The 12,434-nt window shown below is 39.8% G+C and overlaps 1 protein-coding gene across 5 annotated transcripts in view; it reads right to left on the bottom strand.

Annotated features, from left to right (window-relative positions):
• Positions 1-11,776, bottom strand: part of LOC119478137 (nipped-B-like protein B) — a 29,081-nt gene extending 17,305 nt beyond the window's left edge. Inside the window, exons 1-9 of one of the 5 annotated variants that reach the window (XM_037752601.1) lie at positions 11,491-11,776; positions 6,651-6,799; positions 5,739-5,904; positions 5,484-5,584; positions 3,044-3,146; positions 2,809-2,957; positions 1,467-1,585; positions 1,288-1,378; positions 87-611 (exon numbers count right to left, since the gene is read on the bottom strand). In XM_037752601.1, the coding sequence (XP_037608529.1) occupies positions 87-611; positions 1,288-1,378; positions 1,467-1,585; positions 2,809-2,957; positions 3,044-3,146; positions 5,484-5,584; positions 5,739-5,904; positions 6,651-6,714 (1,318 nt within the window). In that variant the 5' untranslated portion in view covers positions 6,715-6,799; positions 11,491-11,776. Of the gene's footprint in view, positions 1-86; positions 612-1,287; positions 1,379-1,466; positions 1,586-2,808; positions 2,958-3,043; positions 3,147-5,483; positions 5,585-5,738; positions 5,905-6,650; positions 6,800-8,206; positions 8,479-8,566; positions 8,737-8,869; positions 9,413-11,490 lie in introns of those variants that run through there. The other 4 variants (XM_037752604.1, XM_037752599.1, XM_037752600.1 and 1 more) reach the window with 4 other exon arrangements.
• Positions 11,777-12,434: the final 658 nt, after the last annotated feature.

A 12,434-nucleotide genomic window follows, 5' to 3' on the forward strand; every position in this document is an offset into this window, starting at 1 on the left:
CACAGCTTAGATCTTCTGCAAATATAAACCAATCTAGGTCTTGAAAAAATGCAAAAAGACAAAGGACAATGGCGGACACACAATACCTTTATCCTGGACTTCTTTAGACCACCTTTCTCTCTCACTGGCCGACTCGCGTTCTATTCTCTCGATCTCTGCAAGTGTGTCCATCTCAGCATCATCAAACACGACCCCACTGATGACTCCAGACTCCTTGGTGTTTGGTCGAACAGGAACCTGCTGACAGTTTGCCTGCTCCTCAGCACCGAACCTGTGTGACAAGTCCTGGGCAGTCCTCGACAACTGATTATTATTATTCGTCAAATCCGTTTCATGGTCCGAGTCGACACGTGGCCTCGGAGGAAGATCTCCAGATTGATCCATTTCTGAAAACTTCACTCGGGACAGTTTTATAGTCAGCCTGGCGGACTCTTTTGATGGAGAACTAACAATGCCATACGAGGCATTCCTTTCTGCCTGCTCGTATTCTTCTCTACTCCTTTCTTTCTGCTTCTTTTTGCGGTCAGCGGAGGTGAGGAGCAGGTCAGGTGCTGCACCCGGTGGCACATCTGGTGGAGGGGACTGCATGATAAGGTGAGGCCTGGACCCTGCTTAAACACAAATAAATTCAAGGTAAAGTGAGCACCATAGAACAAGTTTGACTGTCTAACTGAACAATTGTGCATTAAAGAGGACCTATTATGCTTATTTTCAGGTGCATACTTGGTGCGTTTTGGGTTTCTACTAGAACATGTTTACATGCTTTAATGCTCAAAAAATGCTTGACTTTTCTCATACCGGCTGTGCTGTGGGGCCACTTTTCACTTTCTGTCTAAAACGCTCCGTTTGAGCTCCCCCCCCCCCGAAAAGCCCAGTCTGCTCTGATTGGTCAGCTGGCCCACTGTTGTGATTGGTCAACCAAACCAAACTCTTCGGACTCTGATCGAGCTTCGCTCTAACTAGCTTTGTTTTAGGGCATGCCAAACTAGCCGCTAGGCAGGTATTATGCAAATGTATTACTTGGTGACATCACCACGTCACGGAAGAAAAGGCGGGACTTCAAGCAAGGCATTTCAGGCAGTTCAGGAGCAGTGTTTCTGCGGGGGAGAGTAACTCCCTTTGGCGTGAACTTTGGCCTTTGTAACTTTGCAGACCTTTTACATGCACAAAAAAACTATATAACTCAGTAACGTAAAGGGAAAAAAGCATAAAAGCATAATAGGTCCCCTTTAATTTTGATTCCACAAAATGAAGAAGAATGGACTTGTTGCTATTGAGGCATCGTACTTTTAGCAGTCTCTTCACTCCCGGCAGGTGAACACACGGACTGTGGTGATTTAACTGGAAACGTGGCAGCCCTCATGGAGGGGTCGTTCTCCTGTTGGAACACAAGACATTTATCAACCCTTTAAACAGTCAGCATCTGCTGAGGTGCACTTCAGAATGTCTTGATTTCTCTGCGTTACCTCATTTCCCAGTCTATGAGCCATGTTGATGTAGTCTTCATCTGAGCCTAGTCTCGCATTATGATTAGATGAAGCACTTGATAGCTGACCAGAGACCTTGTCGTCATGGATATTTCTAACTAAAACAGAGAGCGAAATAAAATATCCAGTTAAATTATTTGTGATGTACATTGCCTCACGTCTCCCTGAGAGACAGATATCTTCTTTTCCACCTTTACAGACAGCTGTGGTTTAACCATGTTACAATAAGAAAGTAGGATTAGTTAAGCAATTTGCTCGTGGCAAAGTTAGACAGGCCGGGTAAGTTTATCTGAAAAACCATGCAGGTGGTGTCATTTTAAAAAGAATAATTGCAGTGAGAGGAATTTGAAGGTATTTATACAGCGGAAGCTTAGTGTTCTGTGAGGGAACAAGGTGTGGTCACCGCCTCAGAGCCACACCTTGAATATGTACAATACAGCATGTAGTCTATTGTGGAAGGCTGCTTTTACGTAGAATGCTTAACTGAGAAATAAATCAAGATTGTGAATCAAAACAGAAGTCATGCAATAATCACTTGATAGTATTTTTCTTGTTGAATATTGTCAACATTGGCGTGTTTTAACCAGTACGAATGCACACAAAATTAGGGCTGTGTATTGGCAAGAATCTGGCAATATGATATGTATCATGATACAGGGGTAACGATTCAATATATTGCAATATATTGCGATACTGTAAGCAAGGCTATTGCAATTTTTGTTAATATAATTTTAGGAAAACTATCATAGTAAAAGAACACACCAGAAATAATCCATTTTAGAATAGGCAAAAATAACACATTTATACTGCATGCAAATACTGCATGGTTTTTGCCCCAAGCTGCATGGGAAACTGCAGTATGGTTTATGAGACTCGTGGGTACCCACAGAATCCATTTTCATTCACATATCTTGATGTCAGAGGTCAAGGGACCCCTGTGAAAATCGCCATGACAGTTTCCTCGCTAAAAATTGTGCATAACTTTGGAGGGTTATTTAGCCTCCTTCTCGACAAGCTAGGTTTTCTAGTTTCATATGATACCAGTCTTCACTCCAGCTTTAAAACTGACCAGCTACAACCTCCGTAAGATCAAATAGTGGCCGGGCCCTGGGATTTTTAAGAGATTCATTAAAACTCGATACAGTGTCATGGAGAATCAATACAGTATCGCACAGCATAATATCACGATACTCATGTGTATCCATTTTTTTTACACCCCTACACAAAATTGAAGATTAAACAACTCTTCCATGTTATTCATCCAAATCAACCCATTGCTATTCGCTGTTCCTCGCAGAGGTGTGACAGAATTTGTACTCACCTTGCTGTGTCTGTTGGTGTTGAGAATAACTGGGTGGGTTGTACTGCATGTAGTCTGCAGGACTCTGAGGGGTGTAGGGACTGGGTATAGGGCTGTTCTGCTGGGGTACAAACCGAGCGCCTGAACCAGACTGCGGGGATGTAAAGCATCTGTGGAGGAGGAAGAAGTAGTCTTAGTAGAAATACAGACACTTCTGCGTCTACATCATTCTGACTGTATGCTGGCACTGCCTTACCCAGAGGGGCTCTGAGTGGTTTGCTGATAGTTTGATCCTGGACTCCCATGCACCTGGTTCTGAGAGATCTTATACTGTTGGATCATCGGCTGCTGCATTACACCTAAGAGATGAAAAAAAAAATCTATGATTAAGGTCATACAAACAAGCTAAATATACACAATTTCGCAGCAACAAAACTCTGCAATGTACCTCAGGAATGGAAAGTCTGTGGTATAGGGTTACATATCTGATAACATCTACACTTCTTGAAATGAGGTAGCTCAGGTTAAACAAAATATTAAAAAGTGAGATAGAATAACATCGCCAGTGTATCAGCAGCTACTCAACAGCAATACTAGGTACTACTAAGGAGCTACAATCTTATAAATCCTACCTTCCTTTTACCCCCATTAGCAGTGTGTCAGATAGATGTTGTACTGGACACCATTATATTGAGAGGTTTTTCTACCATTCTGCCCCCCTGATTTGTGTACTGTAAACTGTAAATGGGGGTGGATGAAACATTAGAAACGGTAGCTTTCAATATAATACCACAACACCACCACGTGCAGCCACAAAAATGACTTTAGTTGAATCAAGATCAGTGCCAATAAAAACATTAAAAGCTTAAAAGAAACAAATATAGGATTTGTTGAAAGGTTACTGTATTAATTTATTACACGTACACATGGTGAACTGGTAACTCTGTGTATCTTTGTAAAAAGTACTCAAATTTTCAGTCATATATACACTGTAATGTATATATAATTGGAAACACAGTAGTATGATTCTTAGTACCAATGATAGTAATAGTATCATAATCATATTGTGAGGCACTTCACAATGCCCAAACTACTTTTTCTGTATTACTTTATTCTTTAGCTTGTTAAACATTCTGGAAATAAAATGTACCACCACAAAAACTATTTGGAGTTCAGGGTGATGAAGGAGGAGGTTAAAGCCGCAGTAGAATGGCAAGTTTACCGAGGTGCGAGGTTATGCACATCCTGTCTAGTGTCAAGTACACATTCAGCACATCTTTGAAGTAGCATTTCACCGGATCAGAAGCACTACATTCTTACTGCTGGCTAAAATGCCACAAAAAAATGACTAGAGAAACACATTTCGCTCAGCGCCTTCAACAGGCTCATGCATGATTGTTAATAAATAATCCTTGATTAAATAATCTGATTATATATTTTTAAGCACTAAGTGTGCGGTCACTACCACAAACTCTTGTGGTTTATTGTTTTGGATGTTCATCTTGCAGTTGCTAGCACCTCTAAATCTACAGGACATACTGTGCTCAAAGATTTTTTTTCTCTTTGGCACAAATACTGATTCAGTATCAAATTGTGTATGCAAACTTTATGCAGTACTTATAATTACCTAGAAGGCTTCCCTGAACAAAGGTTAAAAGATAAATATGCAAGTGTTTATGGCAATTAGGGATATCATTTATGATAAGAAAACAAACTGCTGTGCATGGGTTTCATGTCAAAATATGTTTTTAAATATTTTTTGCTGTGGCTAAACATTGTGTGACGTGCTATATTTGTCAACAAACTATAAACCATTGCTTTAAATTTCTTATGGAAAATAAAGATGATCTAACAAGCTGTGTTTACCATACTAGGTGGAACTGTACAAGGAGATTTTAAAAGAGGCAACGTGATTATTAGGAGATTTCATCTCTGTGTTTTCAGTAAAGACACATACAGTATTTAAAGGGTTGGTTCAGCCAAAGAACTAAGATTTCTTCCACCTCCACAATGCGATGAGGGTGAATGGAATTTCATTTTGTTGCTCACCACATTGGAAAACGGCTTAGGAGTTAAATTGAGCGTAAGATGACGACCATGAACCACAACGTCCCCGGTTTGAGTCTGGCCGGGATACTTTTGTTGCATCTCTCTCCGCTCATACCCTGTTATCTCTCTACCGGTGCTGTCTTATAAAGGCAAATAATGCCAAAAAACACAATTTAAAAAAAAAAAAAAAAAAAAAGTGTCCCTGTTGCACTGGATAAACCACAAACTGGGTTGTGAACAGGTTTAACTGGAACTACTTTCTTTTTCTGTCATGCAACCCTTTAGAAGCCAATAAATCCCTTTGTCTTGTTATAGCAGAAAAAATACAAGTGGAATTAATAACATCAATGATGGCTGAGATCAAGTAATTACTGCAATGCAATACAAGACTAGTAATGATTAGTTACACCTGTGTTTTATAGGTCGAAAGGTCTGCTGTGAAAAAGGTCGATGGCTCTGCCCCCAGTTTGGGAACCACCAGTGTAGTGAAACTAAGCACAAATAGTGCATCTGACCCATGCCCAGGTGAATAAATAGTTATAGTGAAAACCAAGAGTACAGCCAGGGAGAGAGCATGCACTGGGTTCAACAGCAACGGCTCAATGCCTCCCCCTTCCCACCCCAAACCTTGTACTGGGTTAACATACTTTTGTCCCTGAAGATTTTGGGGTTCCTGGACAGCAGAGTTTGTAGAAGCATTGGCATGTCACCCTCGGGTTCATCGTTGCCCAAGTTGTCCTTCAACTCTCTGGGAAGCAAACAAAAGTATAGTCCACAGTCATAATTCTTGCAGGCAATCGCTGCCCACTGGGTCTAAATGCAGATTTGACTAATGCATTTTGATTCCTTCCAGTCTCAATCACCAAGACGCTGCGAAAGATCGGTGAGTGAGCGGTACTTACATGTGTTCAGTGGAGACCTGGTTAAGGCTATGTGCCAGCTGAGTCACCAGATTCTCGTCCCGACACACCAGCAGGCTGCTGACCTCTTCGGAGATCCGTCCATTGTAGAGCAGACTCTTAGCGGTGGTGGCGGGGAGAGGAGAGGGCAAGGGCAGCTGGTTCAACACTAAAAGGATGATGGGCAGACAAGTTAGGTAGGGTGGAAACTAGTAAATAAAAGGAAGCGAGATGGGAGAAAATATAAAAGAAAACTGTTTTGGAAAAAGATTAGTACATGAAAATATTTGGATTAAATTTTAAGGATTTAAAATATTAAAAAATGCAACTGAACCACTCTATTTTATAGTAATGCCATTTTTTTTAGACAATGTACATTTTGGATATGTCAACTTAAGCTTGATATATTCTACTTGTACATTTTCGAGTTAACAGGCCTCAGAATACATACCAAACTCATGATAATAAACGTGCTGTCTATCTTCTCATCAAAAGATCTTTAAAATATGGTAACATCAGAGTGAAGAAAGGTCCATTGACCGCTATGTTCAAGTTACAATTTGTACAAGCTAATGAGATCAAATAGAATAGTTCGGCAATAAATCATATTTTTGTGCAATGTATAATTTTCCATTGTATTAACAGTTATTCGTTTTTTCTTTCATCAAAACTGGTTTGGGGTCTTCATTAGAAACAGAGCTCCACTTCACTTTTGTCTGCCCTGAAATCACCAGCAGTGAGAAGCATCACAATTGCCAGTATTTAGCTTCTAGTAGAACTACACATTATACTAGAAGCACTAGAACCCTACACACAGTATAACATCTTGGCAGTCAGATACTCCTGGTTTGAATGTTAGTATTTAGGCTGTGTGAACAGCATTAGAGAGAGAGAGAGAGAGGATGTTGCACTTACAGTCTGTCAGGCTAGCAATTCCAGCAAGAGTAGTGATGGGAACATGAGGCATATCACCATTCATGCTGAAGATGAGGTCAAGAGGTCGTGTCAATGCACAGGCTGCTCAATATCACCAATCTCTTCCTATTCCTCACATCTCCAAAATGCTGCAGAGACACAAAAAAAGAAGTGGCAACGTACACTTTTTACAGAATGTTCACTAATGTCAAGGTATGGTTGCCATTACATGCAACACTTTTCATGTGAGGATTAAGATAAGATAAGATAAGATAAGATGAACCTTTATTAATCCCTGGAGGGAAATTCAGGTGTCAAAGCAGCAACATCAGCAAACAGAGTGAAACACAGGAGAGGTACACGTATACAAAAATTATAAAAACAATAATAGAGATATAAAAGACACAGAGTTGAATGGGTGAACATAGTGTGTGCAGTCCGTCAATAACTAAATGTAGTATGTACAATAAATAAATGTAATATGTACATATGTGCAGTCTATAAAGTGGTATATAGGATGTATAGTGTAAAGTAAGTTTAAAGTTTAAAGGGCACCAGTGGTTAGAGTCCAAGATGGTTGCAGATAGTGCATGTTTAAAGTTCTTAAAGTCCTCATAGTTCTCATATGGGGGTCAGCCTTGGTTGTGGAGCCTGATGGCTACCAGCATGAAGGACTGACCCAGGCGCTTTGTGTTGTGCCAAGGGGTGATGAGTCTGTGGCTGAAGGTGCTCCTCATCTTGACTATTATGAGTATTAAGAAGTACAGCCAAATGTTTTTTTTTTCCATATAACTATGCTTCTTCTTCTGGGATGTGAAAAAATGTGCCTGGCTCATGAGTGTGCATTAATACACTGCCAACATAACTCCTGCACCTTCTGACTTAGACAGTTTATACCGGCCTTATAGCAAGCCTGGGCATGCCTTTTACAAATTATTGATCTGGATCAGCTCCTGGTGTCCAAAACCAATCTTATGATCTGGTCCCTTTCTCCTCTCCACACACACACACACAGCTTCAGTGTGTGCATTATTACACTGCCAACATAACTGCACCTTCTGACGTAGACACTTTATACCGGCCTTATAAAGCAAGCCTGGGCATGCCTTTTACAAATTATTGATCTGGATCAGCTCCTGGTGTCCAAAAACCAATCTTATGATCTGGTCCCTTTCTCCTCTCCACACACACACACACTCAGTTTGTGCATTGTTATAGCTGTGATTCCAAACCATCTTATTGCTCTGGTCCTTTCTCCTCTTACACACACACACACACACACAGCTTTCAGTGTGTGCATTTCTATAGCTGTGATATGTCGAGCATTGCAATGACTGCAGACAAACCAACAACATTAGCTCTCCTATGAATGCAGTAGAAGTGGACACTTGAGTGGTGACGGACCTAGCTAGCTATATCTGAGACACAAAAAGTTACAACAATGTCTAAGCATCTCTAACCTCACCGTCAGCCTGTGTCTCAGTAGTTTATAACCACAGTCGTAGCTGAAACCTACTAACAAAAGCTATTCACAAAACCACAACGTTATATCTCACCTTAATTCTTTTGTGTCACAGTTTAAGGTTTCCGGAGCCAAACACACAACATTAAGCTAAGCTAACGCGAACGTTGACACCATAATGTGACTCTATTATTACTCATTTACTACTATGTCGTCTTTTAAAACACTTATCTAAGAGTACAACAGCTTAACGACGCGTGAGAAAGTGACTAAACATCGCAGGTTAGCCGGCTTAGCAACAAACAGGCTAGGTAGTGAAGCTAACGTACGCTAGCTGGTAGTGTAACTTGTTAAGCTAGTAGCGTCACCGGGAGAGCATCAGTTAGCTCATATACTCTCTCTGTGTCGCTGTTTTTACAGAGTATGTGGGTTTATATCTTCACATCACACTTACTATGGCCTTCGTGGATTTCTAGCCGACACAAATGGACCTCGGACTTGCCTTTAGGAAGCGTAACCCCGACCTGACGCCAGCAGGGAGGCAGTAGCAGGGGTACAAAGCAAAGACCCCATCAACACCAGATCACACACACACACACACACACACATATATATATATACACATATATATAAATATATAAACCGCCTGGGTCTGATCCACGTTAACGCTGGTTCCTCAGCAACGATATGTGTCTGGCAAACCGGAAACACTCGGGAAAATGTGTCCTGTTATTGTTGAATGTGGTTTATTATTTACCTCTCTCGGATGTGTGATGAGAAAGAGAAGTGGTGGTTTCTGTTGGAGGAGGAGGAGGAGGAGGAGGATGGCAGCTGGAGCTCTGGAGAAGAAGAAGAAGAAGAAGAAGAAGTCTCTAGCTCCCTCTCTCTCTCTCTCTCCGTCCAACACTGTTCACACAGCTCCTCTCCGGATAGTAATATAGCTTACACAACGACGGCTGCTGTGATGAGCCCCGTCGGGAGGAGGACTGAGGGGGTTTTCTTCTTCTTCTTTCTCACGGTGAACATGTCATAGCAGCTGGGATGAGGATGGTGGAGGTGGAGCAGAGCATCATCCACAGCTAGAACCGGCCTTTATATCAAGACGGTGGATGCTATATGATACCGGTTAATGTTCGGGAGTGAAAACAATCGAGGAACAAGAGAAAAAAGGGGGGATCCACATTGTCTATCCCCCTCACCCTTCTCTCTCTCTCTCTCTTTCTCTCTTTCAAAATGACGACCGGAAGAACCGGTAAAGGGAATAACTCCCTCAACCGGTGAGGAGCCGTGGCTAATTAACGTTTATTATCACCATTGATTGAACAACCCAGTATAAGAACCTCCTGGGATCTTAAATATGGTATTACAATGGTATTTCAAAGAAAAAAAGATTTATGCATGACTTGAATGAAATGATCAAATAGTCCTTTTCTGATCATCTGTCATTCACTTTTTTAAAAATTGTCTATTCAAGTGAGAAGAGATGTACTTGTCATCACAACACACCAATCAGCTGACAGCTTCCCTAAAAAAAAACTTACCCAGAAGCTGCAGAAGTATCCTCCTTTTAGGTTTTCTCACAAACTATTCAGGGATGCAGAGGTGTAGAAACATGTAGGCTAATTGAAAAAAAAAAACATGCATACAGGGATGAAGCACCTCCTGGGATCTTAATGTGTTATTAAAATGGTACATGTTTTTAAAGATAAGATTTATGCATGACTAGAATGATAAAATAGTCCTTTTCTGATCACCTGTCATTCACTTTTTTTTTAAATTTCTCTTGTCTATTCAAGTGAGAAGAGATGTATGTACTTGTCATCACAACACACCAATCAGCTGACAGCTTCCCTCAAAAAAACTTACCCAGAAGCTGCAAAAGTATCCTCCTTTTAGGTTTTCTCACAAACTACGTTTATTATCACCATTGATAACACAGCCAGTATAAGGACCTCCTGGGATCTTAATATGGTATTAAAATAGTACATGTTTTCAAAGAGAAGATTTGACTAGAATGAAATCCAGTAATAAAATAGTCCTTTTCTGATCATCTGTCATTCACTTTTTTAAAAATTGTCTATTCAAGTGAGAAGAGATGTACTTGTCATCACAACACACCAATCAGCTGACAGCTTCCCTAAAAAAAAACTTACCCAGAAGCTGCAGAAGTATCCTCCTTTTAGGTTTTCTCACAAACTATTCAGGGATGCAGAGGTGTAGAAACATGTAGGCTAATTGAAAAAAAAACAACATGCATACAGGGATGAAGCACCTCCTGGGATCTTAATGTGTTATTAAAATGGTACATGTTTTTAAAGATAAGATTTATGCATGACTAGAATGATAAAATAGTCCTTTTCTGATCACCTGTCATTCACTTTTTTTAAATTTCTCTTGTCTATTCAAGTGAGAAGTATGTACTTGTCATCACAACACACCAATCAGCTGACAGCTTCCCTCAAAAAAACTTACCCAGAAGCTGCAGAAGTATCCTCCTTTTAGGTTTTCTCACAAACTACGTTTATTATCACCATTGATAACACAGCCAGTATAAGGACCTCCTGGGATCTTAATATGGTATTAAAATAGTACATGTTTTCAAAGAGAAGATTTGACTAGAATGAAATCCAGTAATAAAATAGTCCTTTTCTGATCATCTGTCATTCACTTTTTTAGAATGTGTCTATTCAAGTGAGAAGAGACTTGTCATCACAACAAACCAATCAGCTGGCAGCTTCCCTCAAAAAAACTTACCCAGAAGCTGCAAAAGTATCCTCCTTTTAGGTTTCCTAGGTTTCCTCACAAACTATTCATGGCTGTAGAGGTGTTGATTGAACAGCCAGTGAGGACCTCCTGGGATCTTAACATGTTTTTAAAATAGTACATGTTTTATATAAGATAGGATTTATGCATGACTAGAATGAAATCCAGCAATGATAAAATAGTCCTTTTCTGATCATGTCATTCACTTTTTTAAATATGTCTTGTCTATTCAAGTGAGAAGAGATGTATGTACTTGTCATCACAACACACCAATCAGCTGACAGCTTCCCCTTAAAAAAATGTACCCAGAAGCTGCAAAAGTATCCTCCTTTTAGGTTTTCTCACAAACTATTCAGGGCCGTGGCTAATTAACGTTCATTATCACCATTGATAGCAAGGCAATAAGAACCTCCTGGGATCTTAATATGTTATTACAGTGGGACATGTTTTCAAAGATAAGATTTATGCATGACTAGAATGATTAAATAGTCCTTTTTCTGGTCATCTGTCATTCACTTTTTTAAATATGTCTTGTCTATTCAAGTGAGAAGAGATGTATGTACTTGTCATCACAACACACCAATCAGCTGACAGCTTCCCCTTAAAGAAACTTACCCAGAAGCTGCAAAAGTATCCTCCTTTTAGGTTTTCTCACAAACTATTCAGGGATGTCGAGGTGTAGAAACACTGTAGGCTGATTGAAAAAAATCACCCTAATTTATAGTACCTAACAGGCCAACATGTATACTGGGATGAAGCACAAAAGTAGGCTACAGTTTGAGACAAATCAATACTGACTCAATTTCATAAACAGGATTTGGTCTCCCTCTTGTGGAGAAAAATGTAAATATTTTTGCAGACTAAAGTTTTCCTATCTTCCAGCCTAGAGGTGTCTCCTCCTCCTTGTCCAGCATACCCTTTTCTGTGACATTTCAAATTTGATCATCCGAGGAAAATATCTGTGCAACACATCAGTTATTGTGTTGCACAGCTTAAATGATGAAAACAAACAAACACAATTCGAACCATTTTATGTTATTGAGAATGAGCCGCTGTAAGAAAATGCTCTTATTACTTATTCGCCTGAATATCAACTCCACTTCATTTATTGCTTTTATTGGCCTTTTCTTGACTGTATGTGTTACCTGTTTATGTGTCCTTGCCCTCATTTGTCCCTGTGCTTGTCATCGCAACTTTTAATATTGACTGATGTATTTCTTTATTAATGTAAAGCACTTTGTGATCTTGTATCTGTGAAAGGTGCTATACAAATAAACTGTACTTACTTACTTACTTACTTATACTCTGGCATATATTCTGGATGAAGACTATCATCAAAAATCAACAGAGTGATTTATAAATTTAAAAAAAACACACACACATGAAGCTCAACATGAGTCAGAGGATGGATTTATTGATAATGATTATTCAGGAGCAAAGGCAATATGAGATACGGAACCCTATCTGAAACTAAAAAGGACTCCCTCCATTCTACAGTTTACTGAGGAAATAAAAGTCATCTGAACATCCTTTCCTCCTGAAATTAGGTTCATTCTTTT

Source organism: Sebastes umbrosus, chromosome 19 (assembly GCF_015220745.1).
Source record: "Sebastes umbrosus isolate fSebUmb1 chromosome 19, fSebUmb1.pri, whole genome shotgun sequence".
In the NCBI taxonomy this organism is placed as follows: Eukaryota; Metazoa; Chordata; class Actinopteri; order Perciformes; family Sebastidae; genus Sebastes; species Sebastes umbrosus.